This window comes from Scleropages formosus, chromosome 15 (assembly GCF_900964775.1).
Source record: "Scleropages formosus chromosome 15, fSclFor1.1, whole genome shotgun sequence".
NCBI lineage: Eukaryota > Metazoa > Chordata > Actinopteri > Osteoglossiformes > Osteoglossidae > Scleropages > Scleropages formosus.
Window position 1 is genome coordinate 13,104,381 of NC_041820.1, and position 25,758 is coordinate 13,130,138.

Sequence of the window (25,758 nt, forward strand, 5' to 3'; positions counted from 1 at the left end):
GACATCATCTGCTTGTGCAAGTGCCCCACCCTGGTTCAACCTGGCTTGTGTCCAGCCAAACAGTCTGTTCTCCAGCAGAAATGGGCTAGCCCCAAGATTACCCAAATGCCCCAACATCACCGCACACCCAGTTTATCAGACTTGCGCAACACAAGAAAGGAGACTATCTCTATTGAGGCAGCTGTCAAAATAAGGGTGTTCGATTAAGTTTTTGTTAACCGGTGAGGATACGTTGGAGGATGGATAATAATCCAGGCATTTGTGAGCAGCGGAAATGTGCAATAGATTTCTTCCGTTCCTGACTGACAAGCGAAACACCGAAGACAAGGAATCTGTTCCTCCCAGTATCACAATCCGCCTTGCATCACCCTGTAAAAATGTGGCCCTTGAGAGTGACATCGTGTCGTAATAAGTAGAAGTAGGTACAACTGCGTAGCTTCATTTAAGAACGATGAGCAGTCAAGTTATTAGCAAAAGAGGTGTACATGAACCACACGAACATTTCATAAAGGCGCTCATAGCCGCTCGCTGCTGTTCCTGGGAAACCCATGTATTCATCTCTAGCAGAAAACTGCAATAACATCGAATTTGAACAAAAGTCCAAAACTTTAAAAAATGTATTTTTATGACAGTGCAGTCGGTAGAAGTTTAAATCTGGTTGCTGGACATGTAAAAAGTGTCATTCATGCCTTTTAAACCTCTTTAATACACATCATTTGCAATGCATGCAATTTAATTCAGAAACAGTTGCAGACTAGGAGTTGACAGACCAAGTGCCTTCACATGGCTGGATTTCACTGGCTCCACCAGCTCGGAGTATGCGGCTGCCAGGATACACAACAGATAGGGTTTTAGGAAGAATTTAAGCAGGTCCACAGCTCTGTTGCCCACAGGGAATGATTTTTAATCATGCTCACATACGCATACTTATTTATCCTGCAGTGTTGCCAAATAAAACACAGTCTGGTGAGATTAAGCAGATTAGGCACAGAGGTCTGTTTCCACAAGCTCAATCTTCAAAACAACTAGAAAGCAGGACATGGTCACCACAGCAGGTCAAATTAAACTATACTAAAATATTCTGTGCATTAATCAAAAATGTTTCATATCCTAAACCTTCAAACCACAGCGAGACTGAATTACAGATAGAGAATTGAAGTCTAGGGGCTTGGTCATGTCAACTGTTTGTCCATATAAGGACAAACTATTCAATAAAAAACTGCAGACTATTATTCCTTCTCTGGATCCTCCTCTGGCTCCAGACAAGAAATTAATCCCACCATCCATTCATTCATTCATTCATTGCCAATATACACTTCAATACAAGACTGCGGTGGAGCCAGAGCGTATCACAAAAACATACGGTGGAGGTGGGGTCCATTCTGGATGAGGCACTAGTCCATTACAGGCCTATCATACCCTCATTCGGTCACTCGTGCGCACAGTGAGGGCAATTTTGACTCCCAGTTCTCATGAAACGTGTCTGGACTGTAGGAGGAAACTGCAGAAGAACATGCAAACTCAACACAGGCAAGACATTAAAAGCAGCTTCTATTTCATTTGCATCCACTCGCAGTTTTCTCTTCAACAAATAAAACGATCAAGAGCATAATTAACAAGGTCCGTGATTCAGTGACATGGATGAGAGCACATAATGACATTTAACAAGTTATGTCTAGAACTCAAACTGTACAAACATCTACTGGTGGCTTTACTCACTGAGGTGGTTTGTTTAACCAGTAACCTTTGTTTGGTTCATTTGCAAAAACTTTTCATTATGCCCATTTATACAATGGAATATTTACTGCGATAATTTGGGTTATGCAGTTTGCTCAACATTGCAGCAGTGAACCCACACGCTACCAAAAAAATGTCCAGATCTCCTACATTTCTTCAATGGCCACCATCATCTGCTCTCCTCCAGGTTCTCCATCTTCTTCACAGTTAGAATAATCCTTATTTTCACTGAGTATGCGCTCTGTCTCCCTCTCTCCAGGCTCTTTTGGATTATCCCTCCCTTTTACATCTTTTTTTCATATAATATGGAGCAGATGCAGTGCTGGAAGCATATTACATTCCCAAATGATTCTTAAATTGGAAACACATTGTTTTATTATTTATTTTTTCCATGCATCTTCAAGGCCTAGAGTTCAGATTTACAGTGTGAGCTTCTGTGCCACGAGTTACCCTTGCACATTTGGACATGTCATTCCATTTCTTACTCAGCACAATGAAAAAGGAGAGGACATTGCTATGCTGCTTTAATCATATCCACATTCAGTGGCGAGAAGGTTGTGGGGCATCAGAGGACCAGCCTCCCTCACATTGCAAGGTGGTATCATCCACTTCCTACCGCCCTTATTTATTTATTTTTTTAAATTTAGCTCACGCCTTTGGCCAAGACGACAAGGTTTCAGGCCCATATAGAATAAAATGTGAAGTCCAAAGGGAATCTTTTTACAAGCACTGTAGATGTCAGACCAGCCGGCTTGGAGTGTGCTGCGAACACACCGCACATGATATTACACATGATATAAATATATCATATATACTGCACATTTTATAAATCCAGCAACACTCACATGCTTCTCCAACAACTAAGCTTTTAAATTTAAATACTTCCTTCCCTTGCTTATCAGCTCCTCTGTACCTCATTTGCCACACTTAGTCCCTCACGCGTTCACTGGTACACACGAGCAGAAGAGGCCACATTGCACTTGTATTCCAGTGGACATGTACAGCGGAAATGTTTTCGCAGTAATGGCAATCCCATGAGTACAGTCTGCAAGACCCCTACAGTACAATAAAAGAAATCTACTTAAGATTAGACTTAAATTGTAATTGTTTGCATCAACAAAAAAGGACAAAAAGTAGCGGTCAGAACTGAATGGTTTTAAGTGATAATCCGGTATGTGTAGTGTCTAAGTAACAAGTGAATTCCCTGTGGCCCCTCCACACCCCTGCAGGGCTGCAGGGCGGCGTCGAGACTTCTCCATTTATGCACTCTCCTCTTGCCCTCCAGCCATTATGCTGTCTACAGGTGGATCCTGAAAGCGAAGCCCCACCGTGCAGCATTCCATCCCTTATTCCGGCTCTAATTCCCAGCCTTCTCCATGGGGGCAGAAGGCACTTGTGAAAACAATTCCAGCCAATTACCTCTGATGCTTCCTGCTTCTCCTGACCCCTTCCTTCTTTTGTAGTTTGATGTCCTGTTGTCTGTTTACAGTCTGGCTTGGGTGTTTACACACCAATCTCTCCGCTGCAAGAAAACCCAGCACAAAACCTTGTGTCAATTTCACTCCAACAAAGCTTGTTTGATGCTTTTCCTGCAGCTTATCCTAAGGGACAAATGTATTGCATATCAGTGGAGGACTTCTCACACTACTACCATACATACGCTGGCACCATAAAGACATGTGAACTCTTACTGAGAAAAAACAAACTGCGACAAATAAGATTTCTGGCCAGTCCTACATTCTGTAACATCCTCCCACTTCTTCTCAAAGGCTAAAGAGTCATGAATGGTCTTTTTCAATGTTGTTATTCTACATTCCAGCTGAACCACAGTACACAAGCATCACCACGTGCAGTGCCATTACACAAAACAGCGAATGCCCACAACAGAAACATTTAGCATGATGAGAACTTAGATAATTCTAAACGAGAATGCATTCTTCATTATAAAACGTGCATTATTTAATAGCATTTCCTAAACAGGTTGCTCAGCTAATCACTTGGCAGTCCTGCGTGCACGAATACCGTAAGTTCATATGTTCCGTATTTTTTAAGCTCCCACTTTTACTTGTTACAGTGTTACGTGTTCAAAGAACACAAAACCTTTGCGCAACATTCTGTTTCTGGTACAGAAACGATCTCAGCGAACTTTGTGTCTTGTTGTGCAAGAACTTGTATGACCAACACACAGAACCACAGCAAAGAAAGACATCTTACTACACAATGCAAGACACCTTGGTGAATAAGGTGTGTGGGCTGATAACACTACATAGAGTTCATTGGAAGTTGCTTTGGAGAAAAGCATCTGCTAAATAAATAAATGTAAATGTAAATGCACACTATACAAAGTGTGGAGCTTCACAAGGGCTATGGGAGAAGCAGGCTCAGATCTCTAACTGTTCATCTATACCCTTGTGGCTGTGGCATATTTTTCCCAGAGACGAATCCCCCGCGGTCTGAGAGCATTCCCATATCGGCCCACTACCAGGAGCACTTCTGCATTCCCCTCTTACTTGGGAAAGCATTTTTAGTTTTTTTTTCCTCGTGTCTGGAGAGCAAATTAGTGTTTGCTTGTGTTTTGGGGAGACTGTTTCCATGGTGATACAGAATTCTCAGGCTACTGCTCTTCTGATATGTTTCTATCCAATGTCTTTAACATGCAGTAAGAAGTGCACACAGAAACTTTCCAATCTCATATTTTGAAGACATTTTACAAAACTAAGCTAAAATTATCCACATGGGAAACAAATGTACAAAATATATACCAGAATAAAAAGTACAACAAATATGTGTTTCATATTTACATGCATAGGGGGTGCGGTGGCGCAGTGGGTTGAACCGCAGTCCTGCTCTCCAGTGGGTCTGGGGTTCGAGTCCTGCTTGGGGTGCCTTGCGGCGGACTGGCGTCCCGTCCTGGGTGTGTCCCCTTCCCCCTCTGGCCTTACGCCCTGTGTTGCCGGGTAGGCTCCGGTTCCCCGTGACCCCGTATGGGACAAGCGGTTCTGAAAATGTGTGTGTGTGTGTATTTACATGCATCTTAAAAAATATGGACAGAGCGCAGATTCACAGATCATTTAAACTTTATAATACAGAATATGCAAATGCATTCTCAGAAAAGAATATGCTAATACATAGCTAGGTGAGAAAATGACACCTTTATTTCACTAATACATTATTTCTCAGACATTTTGTGTAAAATGTTCATCAGTTTTATGCATATACTGTACATTTACATTTATTCATTTAGCAGACACTTTTGTCCAAAGCGACATACATCTCAGCCAAAGTACAATTTATGCAATACATTAAGAGAAAGAGACTGCAGACATTAAAGTCTCAAGTTACCTACCACTTGCTGCACTGAGGTTCATTGTTCGAGTAGGTGCATAAAACACAGGAAAGACATATCCTGATACCCTCCCTCCAATTTTTTTTTTTTTTTTTTTTAAATATTCTAAGATACACAAATGAGCAAGTACAATGCCGGCGTAGTGGCTGAATGAAGGCTGTATCAGAGGACGCTCGTGAAGTTACGACGCGTGAACAATTACGCCGTAAAAAAACGAGCTGGAGAGATCTTGAGCGAAGCGGATCCGGAAAAGGTGAGTTTTCAGACCCTTCTTGGACATTGACGGAGTTTCCGCAGCTCTCGGTGACAGGGGAAGGTCATTCCAGCCGGAAGCGAGAACCTCCGAGCTTCACCTTTCAACATATGTTACCTTTCGACTACACGTGTAGTTTATTAGACTTTGACTTGTCACACACACTTGACGCACAGCCCGTTCGTTGTGTTGGACGTTAAGGCTCAGGAGTAAAACCACTCATTCATTCATTCTACAGTAAAACTAACTTAGTGAGTTAGCTATATTCTTTCTATCATACACGACTCTCCCCGGGGCATCTATCATATGTGTGCTATGTTTGCATTTCAGTAATACAGCACTTACCCGAAGGTTTTGGCTTTTGGGCCTGGTGAAGGACCCAAGGTAGCTTTTAGGTGGCCTGAAATACTGCCTGTTCCGGAGTGGCCCATGCTCAGTGGCATGGAAATGGGAAAATAAATTACTGGGGATGTTTGTCATGCACTCATTTTCATTAATCATTATATTTTATGAAAACGATGAAGGGTAATTTAAGGGAAAACTGTATTAATGCTCCAGTGTAACTGGACATCTGAAGGTCACTTTTACTGAGTTCAAGTGTTTATCGCTGATACCCCTTTTTTGGTGAAAATGGTTCACTCCTTCCTATAAGAACAAAGGGAGGCTATTTAAAGGTCTCTTTGTGTGCTTTAGAGAAATGGAAGTGTAGACGGTGTGTGCCGCTGAGGGCAAATGGGAAGTATTGTGGATTTTTGTAACTACTGCATGTAGTTCTTGTTTCCCCACTTACTTGGACACTTCAGAAACTAATAAGGTTTCTTGTGACTTACCGCTGTCTGACAAAAAGACACGGAGGAAGTACATTCACCCCACGTCAAGATGTGAGGTGTGATGCTGAAGTTATACTTCCTGTCATTACATGTTGATTATTATGATTCTCATCAGATCCTTATTGAGTGTATGGTGGTATTTTAGCTATGGAAACTAGGTTATCAGTAGTGTTTCAATATAGTCAAAGCCCCTTGCCTTTCAAATGAAACAAAATCCAAAATATTTACATTTATTCATTTAGCAGACTTTTTTCTCCAAAGCAGCTTCCAATGGATACTATGCAGTGTTATGAGCCCACACACCTCATTCACCGAGGTGACTTACACTGCTAGATACACTACTTACACTGGGTCACTCATCCATACATCAGTGGAACACACACACACACACACACTCTCTCTCTGCCACTCACACACTATGGGGGAACCTGAACAGCATGTCTTTGGACTGTGGGAGGAAACCAGAGCACCCAGAAGAAACCTACGCAGACCATACAAACTCCACACAGACTGCGTGGGGACTGTACCCACGTCTTCTCGCACCACCAGGCATTTTACCACCATGCTTCCCATATTTTCCACATGCTGTTTATCACCAGTAGAACCAGTTATTCAGCCACAGAAACAAAGGAGTTAATAGAGCACAGTGCTGAAAGTGGTCCTCCAAGGTACAATTACTACGCTCATCACCGGGTCCTAACTAACACTCCTCCCTCCACGGGACTTCATCGAAAGCACAGAAAAGAAAATAATCAGTGCCAGAAGTCACAGGACAAAAGCACTGATGGTTAGAAAAGAAATTGCCCAGCAGTTGAATTAGTGGTGGCCTATGAAGAGTCAGTGTGAAATCCAAAGCGTAACAGTAAACAGTCACCGAGGGTGTCAAATTAGAGTGACCGCTTAACCAGATGGGCACTGCTTGTCTTTGAGATTGTTTTTCCTGAAGAGCACTTACATTCATTTATTTGACGCTTTTCTCCAAAAGGACTTACAATTTAAGCCCTTTACTATTATTTACCGATTCATGCACCTGGTTAATTTTACTAGAGCAATTTAGGGTAAGTACCTTGCACAAGGGCACTACAACTGGAGGTGGGATCTAAACCTACAACCTGTGGGTCCAAAGGCAGCTGCTCTAACTGCTATGCTGCCAGCTGCCTCACCAGTACTTAGACGAACAAAGAGAGGCCACAGAACCTAAATCTCCTTACATGGGGGCTGGGGCTGTGAGGTAACACTTCCCATGTGGCTCAATTTCTAGAATACAACATATTAATATGACACCCTTTTCTATCTGTAGTTTGTTTTAGTCTTATTGTTATACTGGTGCAGTTATGCTGCTCTTTGTCCAGGTTTATCCGCTGGGTTTATTAGAGAATAAAGTGCATCTAAACAACAGACTGTAAATGAATCCACCTGGTTTTTATTTTCTGATAACTCTCTAATTGGAAGAGAGATGAATGCATTCATAATGCTATGGTGTGTGTTCTTCGCTTGAGTTATATCTGCAGTCAGCCATCCATCTCGACTTTCTTGGCCTCGCTTCAGAGATCTCCCTTTATGTCACGACTCTGCAGCCGCCTACATTCGACGACTCTCATGAGCATGCTGAGGTCTCGCACAAGGTCACGGAACGGGCTGTACACACTGAGCTGTCAGCGAGGTTAATCTTCCCTCAGGTCAACTACATAATGCTGGCACTCCTCTCAATTGGCAGCATGCTGTGACGTACTGTCGGCTGTTTTATCGTAGTCAAAAAGTAATTCATGTAATAAAACTGTTTTTGTTCTGTGTTTATTTTAAAACTTTGGCCTTGCTAATGTATGGATTTTAGGAGTTTTACCCTGTATAGCAACTCTTGGACACAAAACCATCAAGCTCTTTCTGCAACACTAATTCACAAGAGCTGCTGCACTGAATAGCATCTCATCTCTCATCCTCATTGGCTTTGCTCCTCCAAATGTCTGGAGCCCTTCCCTTACTGGCCAAGGCACTTAGTGGCCATCATTCTTCCCCAGGTACGAGAGCCTACAGTCAGTAAGAGGGAAAAGCACTGTACAACCTACCCTACAACTGGTCTTAGGCTCTCCATCCAGCATCTCTCCTAGCCCCACTGGCCCGTTGCACTTTGGATGCTTCGATACACCAGTACCTGAAAAGTGAGGGAGGAAAACCTATATTTACATTTGCAGCAGCAGCCTCTCTGTTCTGGGTGCAGGCAGTTGGAAGCCCCCCAACATAACAGATGGTAATGTAGTCAGTCCCTCAAGGATGGCTGGTGACACAGCAGGAGCTGGAAAACAGGTTTTTGGGGAAGCCTGAATATTGCTCTACAGGACTGTCAATCCCTCCGGTCGCTCACGCTAGTGCAGGAACTCAACCGGCAACTAGAATACACACGACAAGGGCGGCAGCAATGACTTTAGGAAAGACATATGTAAAACTATCTCTGTCTGTGGGCAGGGAACTAGCCAGAACTAGATGTACTTTTGACCTCTTCAGTCCCCACCATGGTCGTGTTTACTCCACCACTTAGGGGAAGAAAGAGGTGGTGGATGTGAAGAAGAAGAAAATGAGGTTGTGAACACAGAGACAAAGGAAATTTGCTGGGGTGGGCAATCGTCTAGATTATTGTGTGACACTTCTGGGTCGTTTGCAGAAAGGAGTCCTTTCGGACAGAATTAGTGTGACTCTCCCTGATTCAAGAGGCTTCAGGCAAGTGTCCAAAATGGGGTCTTTGGGCTCCTTCTTCAACAACTAAAGGTGCCTGCGAGAAGCCCTCCAAACTCGCTAAGACATGTGCTGTGGCTGCTGTTCTCTTACCACGTACATTCATAGGGCCTAAATGGAACCTCTTCCTAGAGGACCTGTCAGGCGGCACCAAAAATCTGACGAGACACAGCACATCCTCCATGGGATCTCAGAACTGACAATAAGCTCTATGGCTGTAGCATCAAAGATTCATCATGTAAAGTACATTCTTCTTATTAGAGGTCCAGAGATTATCTGGAGTGTCACTTCCTAGTTTTTATCTTTTCCTTCAGACACTACTAAATTAAAGAAATAAGTACCTATCCCCGGGGGCGCAGTGGGTTGGACCACAGTCCTGCTCTCCAGTAGGTCTGGGGTTCGAATCCCGCTTGGGGTGCCTTGCGGCGGACTGGCGTCCCGTCCTGGGTGTGTCCCCTTCCCCCTCTGGCCTTGCACCCCGTGTTGCCGGGTAGGCTCCGGTTCCCCGTGATCCCCTCTGGGACAAGCGGTTCTGAAAATGTGTGTGTGTGTGTGTGTGTACCTATCCCCCTTTTTCAGTCCAGTAAGGGGCGCGATTCCTGTATCATCTGCAAGAAAATGGCAACCAAAAACTCACTTCCAAAAGCAAAATATAGTATTACAGAAATAGGGGTTCAGTACCTGTAATCATAGGGGTTTAAGAAGCTCCATCCCCCTCTAGGTAATACTTAACTGTAGAGTCTCTCTAGCCCGGCCGGTCCTTTTTAATCGAGGGTCCAGGCAGAATGAGTTGGACATCATTAAAGCAAAGTGTTCTCTGGAGCCAGCCAGCTATCTTTGGTTACTTGTCATGGAGGCTCACAAAATAGACTCCAGACAGTCTTATTTACACAAAATATAACGGTTCAAGAAGAAGGATTCGTATACTGGATGTGCAACTTCAGTGCTCAGATTTACGGCAGGGAAAACAAATAATTTACGAGGCTAAATTTATTGCTGTAATTTTCTTTTTTCATTCATTAGTGTAATGTTATTCCTTTCTCTTCAGAGCAATACATCAAATCACCGCAGTACATGCCTTGCATCCGACCATGCAGATGGCGTTTAAACACTGAAGGAATTAGCTTCCTGTCCAGGCTTTACACGTAAATATAGAGCTGGCCTGAGTTTGAGCTATCTACTGATTTTTTCAAGTTCAACTGATTGTTTTTCCAGCCACATCATGAAAGCAATGATACACTGATTTTTTTTGTATGTAATTTCCTTTTTTTTTATATATATTTTCCACATGCCAACTGTTTCTTTTTTCTGTATTCTTTCTATGTGGCAAAAAAACAGACTTTTGTACAGAGCACTTCCCACTATTTAAGTTTTTAATCCTAATTTGGTGCACAGAGAGCACAGTTCAAAACAGAGCTGCTGTTTATTGTCAGCTATTTTCTATTAAATAGTTATATGTAACATTGAGAGAACAAAGGGAACGTGCAGCGGAATTGCTGTGCACAGGTGATACCATTGTCCTGGACGACTATTGTTGTGCTCCACATCAGTCTGATGTACAGATGGGCTCATGTATGTGCAGCTCTACATTTTAACAACGTACTAATATCTGTCTTAACGCACATTATGGGTGGAAGTAATGTTTATGAGGTGTCATATGTTTAACCTTGTGGCACCCATCAGAGTGTGTGATTGCTTGAATCGAGGTGTGACAAGTACGGTAGGTGAAAACGGCTTTATCTCGTGTTTATAGTGTGCAGTACGTGTCGGAGTAACAAAAGAAGGAAAAGCAAGGATCTGCAAAGTTAGGAAAAGCAGTTCCAGTAGGGAAACTGTCGGGTTGTTCAGCTATTCAGCACAGAAATATCAAAGATGTTTGAACAAGGATATTACTTTGGGAGAAACCCAAGGTAAAGATGTTCTCATGAGAGTCTGGACTGGTCAGCAAGCTGGTTGACGGCAGATGGTGATGAATGGTTCTGGATGCTGTTTGATGTGCTTCCTGGTTTACCTTCCACAGACTTCAGAGACCTCCAGTGAAAGGAGAAGGGATAACAAGTCAATGTTTGCTCAGGGTTCTGACTCACTGAATTTGTGAATTCATCTTATTCCTGCCCTTTGTAGTGCAGGTCTCCTGTCCATCTGTTGTATAATAATGACCTGTGTTTATGCGGATATGTATTAAAATGAATGTGAATCATAGTGTCTGTTTGCCTCCTATAAGTGAATTACTTCCATTACTTGCATCAGTACTAATCTTTGCAACAACTACTGTTTACATTTGAAATATCAGGAAGGAACAAATTCAAAATATTTCAAAAGTTATCCTTCACAGTTAGAAATCTTACCTCACAGCATGTTTAAGAATCAAAGCTACGGCATTTGTCCTGGGGAGTCCTCAGAAGTGACTTATGTGAAATGCGGCAAGGAGAAAACAGTGCAAGTCACTGACGCCAGGAGCTACTTCACTCTTTCCCTTGTTGACAGTGGCAAAGTTTCTCATGGAAATCAGTTGTAAGCAACAGTTTCCTACACACACGGCAGCTGCTGTAGTGCATTTGACACAGTGGGCTAGAATGGCTGGATTGGACTCATATGTTGTTGGAAACTTAATTGGTATGTGGCTCCACACAATGGGAAAACTATACTTTCCTCTTGCTAAGGCCTCTGAAGCCCTCCAAGGGGAACATAATATTAATATTCAAGCTGTGACTTAATTGTGCAAAAAAAAAAAAAAAAAAAAATCAGCCTTTCGTATCTTTATTCCGAAGCAAACGGCAACCTTTTCTAAGCATCTGCAAAGATTCTAGGAACACATTAAATTATGAGGTCAGGAAAGCATTGAGACAATGTGTACACGGTTTTATTTTGGCGCACAGTTCCGTGGCAATGTAGCGCTGCCCATTTATCACACAAGTAGACACATGAGTCAAGGCCATAGAATAGTTGATGTTGGACTTCGTCTTACTGCACTGTTACCAGGAGGCTACTCTTTCTTCCCTTTGATTTTGCTTGCCCAGAACCTCCCATTCATGTCCCACTGTGGGATGGTGGAGCTGCATGGTTATGTAACAGCATTAATAGATGTGGAGGAAACATGGGCTGTGGTTTGGGCTTAAATAGCACCGTCAACCCACTTTCGGCACTGAAGTTTGGAACTCCGCAGTTCTCTAAGGTGGGGTTTTGAATAGAGAAAAGGGCAGTTCTTGTTGTTCAGAAAGTCTGTAAAAACACAGATCTTATTCATAAAGTTTAAGGGGTGTCACTGCAACAGTAGCAAAGCTCAGACTAATTGAAGACAGTGGGATATGCTACTTCTGACACCTGCCTTCAACTCATGATTTGTTTGCCCAGCGCACCTCCCATTTATTCCTTGTGGAAGGAATATGACAAAGAACAAAGATTAATGTAAAAACTGTGGCATTTCAATTTTAAATGAAATCATTTCAGTGTCATAGCCAGATGTCTTGATACAGAGGAAATATTACTAGAATATGAGTTACAAGGATTCTGTGATCAATACCCAAAACAAAATGCCAGCATGAAGGTCCATGGTCTTTACAACACAATTTGAACGCAAGCTTCTATCGACAAAGAGGAACGCTGACACAGCACCAAAGCCTGAATTTGTATGCACGTTTTAGTCTATATATTTCTACATATCCTTGTGAGAGCAACTATTGAAGTCTTGCTTCCACACACCAGTAAAATGTGCCACTGTAAAAAGCACATGTGGAACCATTCATAGTTTCCTCTCATTTCATGTAAATCGCACTTTGGCTGCTGTAACTCTCTTCGGCTATTTATTCACCAGCAGAGCTTTCATTTCTTGCTCAACTGTCAGTTGCCCTTCTCTCTGCAGCCGTTCCCTCTGTCGAGTGGCAGGAAGCGAGCCGGTGAATTTTTAGATGAACATGCCTTGTGTTTTTATTTACATTCTTGTTGCCACGGTGCAGGAAGCTAATGTTTGATAACATTCAAGGTTCGTCACTATGGAAACGATTTTTCACCCTCCCATATTTGGATTTGTTTTTTAAACAGCTCCGAAGTTTACCAGGCCTGACTCCAAAATGCAGCGTAATAGTAGACCTTTGAAGTCAGCAGTTTCAGATTAATGTTCTTAAACACGCCCACTTTGATTTCTCTGGCACACTCATGGAAACCATTAGCAGTCTGCTAATTTCATTTCTCTTCCACTTGCTCTCACATTTTTCTAGTTCTCTGTTCAGGTTCTTTCTGTCCTTTTCTTGCACCTCTAACAATCAATGTGAAACTTCAATGTAGAGCAACTTGAGTGCAAAGCACGGTGATGAAAGTCATTTCTACATTGTTCGCACTATTAGATTTTCAGGCAGCAGATATCGCAGTGGTTGCCGTTCCAGCAATGATTGTGTCGAAACATCCACTGGGCACATTTTTTGCAGAAGCATTAGAAAAACAGATGCAAGCAGATAAAGTAATGAGATCCCCCAAAAATTAATGTGATCATCTCTTTTGCCCACAGATCGCCAATACAGCTGCCTGCTGTCAAGTCCTTTTTTCAGCAGCTACTTAAGAGTCCAGGGTTTTGCTCTCACTTCCTCTGGATTCCCAAGGAAGTCCAACTGTCTGTAGTTACTTTAATAGCTTTTCATGATGCATTTTCAGTCTCTATACACCTGGGGGGAGGGTGGGCAGCACACATGGGGACAGCAGAAACACCACTTTGTTTTTAAAGTGGTGTTTTCTCAATGAAGTGAGGTCAATAACTAAGGCAGACATTCAAAACTCACATTTGAAGGATGCTCTGCTTTGCCTTTCACTTGCATTTCAGCAGTATGAGCACTACACTAAGCCTGCATCAGTCTTCACGCTATTAAGCAGAGGGCTTATGTGGAAGGCAGGGCTCATTCAGACTGGAGGAAGGTGGGGGCCTGGCAAAATAGAAAAATATGAAGAGCAGAACCTCTTCCATTAAGGCTCACAGACAGTGGGATGATGTCCCATAGTTTGAAAAGAAAATATTTCACCCTTCTCCACTGTACAGAGTTTATTCATTGATGTATCACTGTTACTACACTTCTACCCATTCCCATTTGTGATTTTACAAATTTTTTCCAGCCAGCAAATGCTACGTGAGCAAATTAATGTGCATACAAGATCATGACTCAGCAGTTAGCAACACCCCTTCTTTCGGAGCCCACTTGTTAACCATATCAAGAACAAAGGACAGCAATTTAAATGACCTGCCTGACTTTGGCTACTCTATTAGCTTATAAGTGGAGACATTCTACCATGTAGCTAGGGTAGAATAATAAGCTTCTGCAGACTAAGAACACAAAACAGGTGATTGACAGAGCTGCTACTGTGCAGAGGCCCAGAATTTGACATTTTACATTCTACATACCGGGTATTTTCATCATGCAAGTTACACAGGTGACTCACAACCTCAGTCTTTTTAAGACAAGATGAAAACACTGAACATTAAAAAGGCAGTTGCTAAAGACATCCTCCCAATGAGAACCCTTATCTTGTTTTCCCCACCTTGCTACACCCGCCAGACAGTGCCTTGTATGCAAAATAGGCCCTCACTGCTTGTGTCATCACCTCTTTCTATGTTCTCAGTAATTCTATCATCACATAGGCATTCAGCTCCTAGAGTCCAAAGAAGAGCAGCCTTTGATGAATAGGTGTTGCAATGGTGTGGAAACAAGACCAGAGAGCCCACATCACATACAGAGAGGTGTCATCAACACCCCTTGCCGTTGACACTCAAACTCCGTTCAGTGCATTTTATTTTCATCAATGTATGAATACAGAACTTGATGCAAGAATTCTACCCACATAACAGCCCAAAAGACTCCTTCGTGCTTTGTCACAAAACTCAAACAGGTAGCAAATACCAGCACCGCATTGAGCCAAGAAGTGAATTCAGGTGGTACTAAAACCAATGCTGTTCTTCAACATTTAGTACTGCTACTGTTGCAGGTTGTCTTTGAACACTATAATTCACTTTGTAAAACATATACAGCTTGCAACCATTGGCAGCTACATCATTTGAAACTACTGTGCAACTCCGTTACAGTCCAAATGTCCATGAAAAGTTAACATTCTCCAAGACCCTTCAGGACACCGGTGAAGCCCTGCTAGGCTCAAGGGCCAGACCCAAATTCCTTCCAAACTCCTTACAATCTCAGCATATGTTTAGAAACCCATCTAGCCTTTTCAAGCCTAGCAGGGTTAATGACCTCACTTACTATGACCTATTAGAGAAGCATCCCTAATTAGCCAATTAAAGCATTAATGTGCATTTTGTTTTCCCTCCAATTTGCTCTCCCAGCCAAGACTCATTTGGCATTCAGATGACAGCTACAGCAAATGCTGAGGTCATGAAAACCAAATTAGTTAAACAAATTGGAGAGAGTTTTTAGTTCCTGATGGAGAGGGTGTGGGATGCTGCTTTACACTAAGCAAAGTACTAATCAAGCAGTCATCTACTGATCATCAGTGACATTTGTGGTTTGCACTCTTGTGCATATTCAGAGAAACAAGTGCAGTTTATGTTAAGGGGCTTCCCCTTTGATCATATTTTTACCAACAGTAATGGGGCTACATCAAGAAAAGAAATTTTCTTCACATTTATATGTCTGAGTCTGTGGACCCCGTATAGACCTGGTAAATGAGACAGAATCTCCAAGGTGATCTCTTTAAATGACCAAAGCATTTGTGGGACTTAAGAGGTTAAAAAGACACCACTGAGGCTTCAAAATTAGTCTGATATAGTCAATAGGTATTTGCTTCTTATCACAGGGGACCAAAGTCTTTCCAGATTTATCAACCAGTATCTTCAATAAAGGAGGCTGATACAGAATTTATGTTCAGTTTGAAGTACAATGATGCAATGTGTTGCTACAAGAGCAAAAGGGATCCATAATTCCATCCCATTTCAGGAGCCACTCATCCAAATCAGGGTCATGGTGGTCCAAAACCTCTTGTAGGAAGCTTGGGGTGTTAAGGCTGGGTAAACCCTGGACATCAATCTGTTGCAAGGCAATCACGTCCAATAATTCATGGAGAGAATTTCCAATGACTAGTTTATCTAAAACAAGTCTGAAGCTGCAGCTCCGACATTGTGAAGCACCAGCACTGCCCTCTGTGCCAACGTCCCACCAAGACCAGAAGTGATGACATAAGTTTCCGCTGCTTTGCAACACTGAAAACACTGCTTTCTCTCCTTCATAGCAACATACTGTATTTATAAAACATATTTACAGGAAACTTGGATCTATTACAAGTAATGCAATCTATGTTAGAAAACGTTTGCGTTCTTTCATCAGATTCTATCAGTGATCCCACAACTAAACCTCAACTTTACTGTAAAAAGGGCCACATTTTAGACTCACAAACGTGGGTGCCAAACATTGAGCTTCATCCATTGACATTAACCTGAGACCGTCAGCAACCGAACGGCACTCCAGGTGGATGTCAGTATTTGGATTTCTTGCTGATGACTTCAACTAAGAAGAGGATGATCTGAATGACTGCTATCAGCAAGGCCAGTGAGTCATACATAATTCTGTACATACAGAATCATGCAAATAACGTTATGCAAATAATGGTGCAAATACTGCGAATGAGTACTAGTGCTACTGAGTAGTGCTGCTGTCTCACAGCGCCTGGGTGGTTCAAGAGGACATAGGTTTGATCCCCACTCAGGCTCTGTGGAGTCTGCATGTTCTCCCCGTGTCTGCGTGGGTTTCCTCCGGGTGCTCTGGTTTCCTCCCACATCCAAAGACATGCTGTTCAGGTTCCCCATAGTGTGTGAGTGACAGAGAGAGTGTGTTCCATTGATGTATGGATGAGTGACCCAGTGTAAGTGGCGTGTCTAGCAGTGTAAGTCAATAGGGTGTGTGGGCTGGTAACACTACATAGAGTTCGTTGGAAGTCACTTTGGAGCATCTGCTAAATAAATAAATGTAAATACTGAGACATTCAGAAATACACATCCAAACACTAATGTGTACATTTACAAACAGATATTGTGCAGAAGAGTAATTGCTACCAAAATGTATGGCCTGGACACAAAATGAGGTGAGAGAGGGCTGTCCTTGGGGTTCAGTGATCTGTGTACAGCACTGTAAACTTAGGTAACAAGCCCTTTTGTCTACTGTGGGGTTTGCTTTACCTGTCAGTCAGTGATTACAAACATCAGAGAGCCCTACCTTTTGGCCAAGGATTCAGCTGAAACAGCCGAAGTCACTTTAGCAACATCTCCTCGGATTTGTCACCACATTAACCTCCAGAACTTGTTAGTAAGAAACAGTCTTACACATGTGATGGGGTGGGTGCGTAGTCACTCTGCACAATACAGCAGCCAACTTTTAGAACTATTTTCCTCCAGGGATTACAGTTTATATTACTGGTAATAGCTCGGTGGAGAAGTGCTGTCATGACACGCTGTCACGGTGTCATTGGTACAGCTCATATCAAATATTCCAGTATTCACGTTGAACTATAAACGCTTACAGTAAACCGTTACTTTACGTGTTGAAAGTACAACATGCAAAAAGTGTACTTTACTTTTCACAATTACTGATTCTTCGATTCTTTAAAAACAGGCTCATAATATACATTTACATTTATGTATTCGTTAGCAGACACTTTTCTCCAAGCGACGTACATCTCAGAGAAATACAATTTGAACATTACATTAGGAGAAAGAGACATAGTTGCAGACGTGTGATTCTTAAGTAAACTTAATTTCTCTCTTTCCACTATATCGTGAACCGATGTGATGTTCCTCGCAAGACTCGAGTAGGTAACTCAGAATAGACGATTCCTGATCACCCTCATTTTTTTTTCAAACGTCCACAAACATTTACATACGATACAGGAGCAGCGGCTGTTTAAAGGCTCATCTGGGGATGATCGCAAAGTTAGGGCGCGTGAACATTTACGCCTTACGTGAGCTGGAGAGATCTTGGGCGAAGCGAGTAGGGAAAAGGTGAGTTTTCAGACCCTTCTTGAACGTAGACAGAGTTTCAGCAGTTCTGAGCGACAGGGGGAGGAGGTCGCTCCACCGCAACGGGCCCAGAACCGAGAACCTTTACCTTTCGTGCGCGGGACCGCCGAGCGAGCAGAAGTAGATGAGCGAAGCGGTTTGGTTGGGGCCTAGCGGTCGATCGAGACCTGTAAATAGCTGGGAGCAGTTCTGTTGATGCTTTTGCAGACAATAACCAGCGTCCTGAATTTGATCTGAGCAGCTAGGAAGCCAGTGCACAGAAACGAGTAGAGCAGATAGATGGGAACGCTTTGCAAACACAACTTGTGCAGCAGCAGCGTGTATCAGCTGCAGAGCTTCGATGCTGGCAGTAAGATACTAAGCAATAGTAAACTTTAGTCGAAATAAAAAATGGGGCAGCCCTTTTTGGCTTTATTACATGACTAGTATGTATTATTGTCAGAAACGTTTGAGTTACTGATTTAGCTGTGAGGTAGAGGCGCAGTTTTTAGTACAGAGCGAGGGCAGAACCAGCCAGTGTGTGTTCCACACACACCATGTGGAATATGGTACCATGATACACGGAACTTAATAATAATAAACAGACAGACTCCGGAACGATGGCGCAGCGGGTAGCGCCTGGGTGCTGCCTAGGAACGCGGGTCCGACCCCCACTCAGTCTGTGTGCAGTCCGCCTGGGCAATGTGGTTCACGTGGACTGGGGACGCCAGGCCGACTCTGTGTGTGTGTGTGGGTGTGTGTGGGTGTGTGGGCGGAGGGGGGGGCTACCCCTCCATGGACTGGCGTCCCACCCAGGGTGTGCCCCCTCTCAGCCTTGCGCCAGATGCTTCCGGGACAGGCTCCGGACCACCACGATCCTGCCTAAGAAAAGCGGTTACTGGATGGATGAGTGTTTGTGGAAAACAACTCATCGTAATAAAATGTAGTGAGCGAGAAACAGTGCGATATAAACTCTTGCGATCGATCGCCGAGTGAAGCGAAGCGACGCGTCTCGTCTGCGCTCAATAATTCGGCTGAAGCGCACAGTTGACTGACCAGCATCTCCTGTGAGCGGATAAACAGAAAATAAGACGAGTCTTTGTCTCGTCAGTCTCCTAAATAACTATAAGTGATTTTTCGCAGGGGCTCGAGGGAGAGGCCATCATCATGATCATCATATCATCACTTTTTTCCGTCTCTGAGTTACGCTTCCTACGCGGTTCGTCTCGTTAATGCAGGAATGCGCGCGCGCGCGCGCACACACACACACACACACACACACACACACACACACACACACCAGCCCCGCCCCTTTGCTCTTCCGCGTTCGAAGTGTGTGTGTGTTCAGCGGTAGCCCGTATAAATGAAGCGGGCGGGTGTGTGTGTGTGTGTGTGTGTAGCGCAGAGCCCGGAGGGAGCAGGTGGACGCGGCAGCGACAGCGACAGCGACAGCGACATCGACATCGACAGCGCTGCAGAAGGGACACGCACACGCGACGTCACGCTGCACTTCACCGAACAGCCCTTGACCCGCGGACAGGACACCGGCCTCAGTGGGAGACACACCCGAGCCGAGGTGCAAAGATGCCCAAGTGCCCCAAGTGCAACAAGGAGGTGTACTTTGGTAAGACTGCTTTACTCTGGGCTCTTCTGCTTTACCATAGTACTTGCAGGACACGTACTGACCAGTAGCTTGTTGTTGTGGCACCAAGTTACTGACTGGGCACTTTAGCAATAAAAGGATGCAAGAAGAAGTTTTCTTCTGACACTACTAACCTTGGCTTGATGAGCAATTTGTATTGTATACATTACGGCACCTTTATTCTCATTTTCATTATTATTATTATTATTATTATTATTATTATTATTATTAACAACTATGATAATACACAGGACATGATTTTACCCTTAATAATAGCAAATTATATAGAAGATGAAATTACCTACAGTTTGAGTTCTGTACAGTTTGGGGTTTTGGTTACACATGATTTTCAGTTTTCAGTAAATAAGATTTTCAATAAATGCAGTTTTTGTTTGCGCACGGTTTCCAGTTTTCAGGAAGTACATACAAACATGCAGGGACAAACAGTCACACCAATCTGATTTTGTATTGTTTAATTTACAGACAGAGACATAAATAAGTGATGTGAGCACATAAAAAATGTCACAAACAAAAAAGTTAAGGAAACCACAGTGACTGCTCGGGTGACCGCTCTCTAGCCCCTGATTTAGACCCTGGGTACCCTATTATCTTGGGTCCGCATGAACAACTTATTTTTTTAAAAATACAGCAGTAAAAGACTTCATTGGAAATATTAGGAAATATGATCATTTGAAGCGATGGCCGAGAATCACGCTGTTTTTCACGAAGTCAACTTTGCTGCATCCGCTGTAAGTCACACATGGTCTGCTTCCTGTTTGAGACATGCTGTGGGACTGAAGCTAACAGTTATTGAGCGCATTCACTCGTCAGACCTGCAGAGATGAAAAAAAGTCGTTTTTTTAATCCAATGTTACAAGTTTAAATCGAAGTTATCAACTGAACTTACAGCTGAATGAGTATGTGTGCAGTAAGCAGTTGCCATCAGGAGGAACATATACTGAAACTACACACATACCGGTACGTTATGCAGAGTGGCTTCTTGACAGCTGTCGCCTAACCTTATGGCCTCGCCATTCATTTTTCATTGTAATCCTTCCCCTTCCATCTTCTCGTCAGTTTTTGTTTGTAGGCTACTTGAACCCGTCGCAGGCACTTTCTCGTATCAGAGCTCCGTGTAACATTTAAAGGTTTGGAGCTTCTGCTCAGGAAGCGCTCGCACCCAGTGAGACGAGTGCAGATCAGTGCACTGTGGAAAAAAAGGAAAGCCCTGGTTTCCGGCGAAAACGCCTCGAAGCCAAAGGATAACTTGAGTCGCTTTTCAGAGGCAGTCATAAGAGCAAGGTTTCGCTTCGTGCAAATGAAGGGAACGGCATGTGGAATGAGGCCACGACACCCGAGAATTTCGGAGTAGCTCGTAAAGCAATTTTTCACGCGTACGAAACTCAGAGCGTCGTACTCGTAGTATCAGAATAAAGTCTGAACGCAGGAAATGTTTCATCTGAAAAGTTTCAAGCCCATCACGATGGGCGGCAAGGAGGACGCACCCTGTCACCGGAATATTTATCACTTCACACTACAGGACAAGGTGTGAAACCTGTTTGAAGAAACAATGTGAAATTGCAGCAAAATGCATCTAGTGTACTTTTGAGCCGAGGAGGACCACACACTTTTCCGTTGAGATTTCACACGCTGTTTGTCTTGGACGCCCTTTGTTATTGACAAAAGGCACGTGTGCCTGGGAATTTGATAGGAGTTGTCTCAACTTGTCATGGGAAATCACTGCACTTAATGGTAGTTTTTTTATAATGAGTTAAATAGTAAGTACACCCATATTGAATGAATAGAGGAACTGGAGCGTGTTTTTACCGCCGATCATGACAAGACAAAACTATGGCAGTTGATGTCAGTGGGTAAGGAAAGCCACCCAGTCAGTGAGTGTAAATCACGGGTAATTCCATAAATACACAGCAAAAAACCCTGTTCATTCTGAGAATGGCATCAATTTAAAAGTAAGAATTGGTGCATATTTTGGTGGTCCGATGTGACACGCCTTTTCCTCTTAAAAGTTAAGTGCCCTTATTCCTGACGCATTGGCAGAGATATGAACAACACACCCACTACCATGCTAAAAATTTTTATGTGTGATTTTGACGTGGGGAGTTTCATCTTAACCCTTTTTTCGTAATTAAACACTGTACTTGTTTGGTCGTTTATGTCATGGCTGGATTCTCGTGCAAAGAAATGCTCTCGGGATGAGCCGAACGCTGGGACTGTAAATCAAAAGCCGACACTCGCGCATGCAAAATTAAATACGCACTCTCTCACCAGTACACAGGAGAATTCACAACAATACGTTCAACGCTTAACAAAGTACGGAATTTTTGCAGTTTTTTTCTAACTTTTGTCATCATCGTCACGTACATTAACAACAGCAAGTCTCTTTCATGGGGATTTCACCGCACATCTGAATAGACGTACTTATTTTATAGGCTTCGTGAGAGTACGGTAACATTACATGTGACACGATGAAAGCAAAGGCTTTTCAAACCCCCACATTTGTGTGATCATTAAACACATGACATGCCTGGCAGCCCTTCTCTTCTTTTTATCATAACTGTTCTTTGGTACACCTCCCTTGCCAGGGTTCCTCCCAGCAGTTAAGGCACTCTTTATCAGTTTTATGGTATGTGATTGTCTCCATAGGGAATGTCCCTCTCCTGTGATCACGCCCAAAACATTCCCCTTAAAGTCTACAGTATTGTCATGGGATGGGAGATTCGGAGGAGATGAGGCAACGCTTCAGCGGTTTCCGTGATGAGAAACGGCTACAGTTTAGTTAATAGCTTTGTCTCAATGTACGTTGTCACATGTCAGATGGTTCTGTATTTTACTGACAGTTACAATAAATACATTGCTTTTAAGGTGTCTTCCAATAAAGCCATGGCTGGCTCTCTTCCAGTTCAGTGCCCCTTTATTACTATTGCACCTTAAATACCCACAGCACAAAATATGTCCAAAGCAAAAACATTCATTTCCTGTCTTTGTGTTTTTTTTTTTTTTTTTTTACAATGAAGTTCAATAGCCTATAAACATAAAGAAAAAATACTCGTAACTGTTGGTCATTGACATGCTCTCTGACTGGCTGAGCTTGTCTCTGTGTGCTGCAGCGGAGAGGGTGACTTCGCTGGGGAAGGACTGGCACAGGCCTTGTCTCAAATGTGAGAAGTGCAACAAGACCCTGTCCGCTGGCTCGCATGCAGAGGTGGGCACCTGGGACCTGGAGCACGCCCGACCGACGCGGCTCCCGCCTTGCCGCCGTGTCGACATGAGACCCAACCACAATTTCGCATACGAACAGACATTTGTTGCAGTGCGGTAAAGTTTTAGGTGTGAAAGAGATATTCAGACTCATTTTAATAGGCCCCAGAACACCCTGTAGCCTGGTGCCAAACGTAATTATGAAATAGTTGATCACGATTAAGCAGTAACTGGACACAGATGTGATATTTAGTCCCACAGCTTCCAAGGTTCTGCGGGTAGTCGTTCATTTTTATGTATCTTGTTTACTTCCAGCATGACGGAAAACCCTACTGCAACACTCCATGCTACGGAGCGCTCTTTGGGCCCAAAGGTCAGTAAACGTATGAAGTGCAACGAGCGCGGTGAATATTGCTGTGAATACGCCCCTCAGGGCGTCGCACGTAGCGGCAACTTAACGCTGCTGCTCGGCACAAAATTATGTCGGCTGCTGGTCATCCGAGGTGCACGGTGGGGCTCGTGCTTGTGGTGTGTGACAAGGCCCCATGTGGTCCCCCTTGATCCACCCCAAGCGTGCGACTCACTACAAGTATGAGTAACTTAACAACAATGGAGGTCACGATCGAAAGGTCTTTTCTTCCTGTACACATTTACCCACCTGTGGATAGGCAGCTTACCATGGTATTGTTCCTCTGACTTTACTACTACACTCAACAGTGTGCAGGCGGAGTGCTGGAAAGTTACTCTGGTATGGTGTCATCCAAGTCAGGGCAGTGAGTTGTCTGGGTACCATACAGGTGGAAAATGAGTTTATTTAAAAGGTTTGCAGAGCCAAGGCAGAGGACGCAATTGTAGAATCTCCCCGGCAAGAACTTGAAATATATTTCCCGTCGTTAAAAAAAAAGTGTGTGCCTTTATGACACCTTTACAATTCACACCCACAGGATTTGGACGTGGTGGCACTGAGAGTCACACATTCAAGTAAATGCAAAAGACAAGGTAAGGAAGACAATGACGGTAGTGAGCACACTGATCTGAGAACAGTGAAATGCTGATTAATGTACATTAATACTATAGTACATCTCGCAAAAGATCACTTTGCTTTATGTATGTTTTTTGACTTTACTGCATAGACTCAATGTGTTTTTCCCGTCCAGGAATACCTCCGTGAGAATGAGCTTTCTGATGGTCCGAAGGCATCGTTCAGAAAGTCTTGTTAATCATGCTTTTAAACCAAAACCATCAACCAAAACATTCCATTTTTGGAATTCCTTTTAGAGTTTTTGTCACTCGTTGTGCTTTCTACATGAACGTACCTAGCCGTAATTGTGCATGACAGATATATTAATTTCTGATAAATGTTTCAAGGATTCAGAGCAAAAGCTCAGTTGCTTTGTTTTTAAAAAATAAAAATCTGCCTTAAATGTCAGCTTCTTTTTAAATAATTCATTAGTGCAAGAACATCAGTATTTCATATTGTACTGCATATTAAAATGTTTGCACCCTAACAAAGTTTCAGAAGTGCTTATAGGACCTGAAGTCTTGTTGTAACATTTTTGATAAGAAGCTTTTATCAGCACTCAAAATGCAAATGTTCACCCTTCAGCAGATCTGATCATGAAACACAGTGTCAGGTCTACATATAGAAAACTGAATATATCACTATGTAAAAATACTTCTCAAGCGTGATGCTTAAGTATTTGATGGAAATCATTTTACAGGTAAATGCATCAGAAATAACTGAAGAAGGCCCAGGAAATTAGTTTGTATGCGAACCTGGTGGGTGAGCAAACAACAGTTTTATTTCAGATTTTATTTTTCAAAAATAGTCAAGTTTAATTAGTTCACCTGCAGCTCTTAACAAGATCAGTGAACGCATTTTTCAGAACTGCTTGTCCCATACGGGGTCACGGGGAACCGGAGCCTACCCGGTAACACAGGGCGTGAACGGATAAATTAATTCCATCGATCCATCCATCCATCCATCCATCCATCGTCAACAACTGTTTGTCCCGAGCGGGGTCGCGGCGAACCGGAGCCTGAACCGGAGCCTAACCCGCCAACACGGGGCGCAAGGCTGGAGGGGGAGGGGACACACCGCAGACGGGACACCAGTCCGTCACAAGGACCACAAGCAGGGCTCGAACCCCAGACCCGCCACACAACGGGCACCGGCTGAACCCGCCGCATCACCACGCCTCCCCTTAGATAGATTAATTTCATATTTTAATTCATTTTCATGTAAGCCTGTAAATTCCTACCTTTCTGCACCATCATAACTGTGTGTTATGAAATTACATCAGATTAAAAGTAATTTTCTGTTAAATTTGAAATGCAAAGTAAAACGTCGGCATAATCATCTTTAGCATATAATGTGATGTATTGATGGTAATATATTCTTTGCCAAGCTCAGCTAAACCAAGGTAAAAACGAAAGTAAATCAACATCATCGCTAGAGATTACTGGGTGTCACGCAAGTCACAAACATAGAGCTGACATTTAAACATAACAAGAGTCTGTATGCCCAGAACATGCGGTAACTGAATTAGCAATCATAAATTTCATTAAACCCATGAAGAGCACAGGCGAGGGCCACACACAAGGGCTCTCCTTGTTGCTGTTTCCCAGAGAGGAGAACATTTTTTTTTCCCCTCATATGCAATGCATTGCCAACAGCTACACTCTTCCACTTATCTAAAGCTGAGTACATTGGGAAAAGTTCTCCACATGGTTACTACTAACTTAAGGGTACAATTCCAGCTCCATCATGTGTCTTGAACATGAAATTTCAGGGCACCTCTGGTTTCTTACTTGTTTCTTGCTTTGCAGTCGATCATGTTGGCATATTCTCCTTACATTACTGAACACAGAATATCCTACAGTCACTTGGATTTGTAATAAGGATACAAATGGCCATGTAGACCGTGAGCTCACACCAGATGAAGTCTTATGCTGAGATAACAGGATCTTCCATTAAGGGTTTGGTGTTTTCACACCCTCATAGTTTAATGGTGAGCAACC

General features: G+C 43.1%; 1 protein-coding gene across 1 annotated transcript; it reads left to right on the plus strand.

Moving 5' to 3' along the window:
- Positions 1–19,195: 19,195 nt before the first annotated feature.
- crip1 (cysteine-rich protein 1) lies at positions 19,196–24,161 on the plus strand. Its single transcript, XM_018734025.2, has 5 exons — positions 19,196–19,500; positions 22,647–22,741; positions 23,053–23,110; positions 23,682–23,736; positions 23,895–24,161. Exons 1-4 carry the CDS (start codon positions 19,461–19,463, stop codon positions 23,720–23,722), a joined length of 234 nt encoding a protein of 77 aa, XP_018589541.2. The 5' UTR covers positions 19,196–19,460; the 3' UTR covers positions 23,723–23,736; positions 23,895–24,161.
- Positions 24,162–25,758: the final 1,597 nt, after the last annotated feature.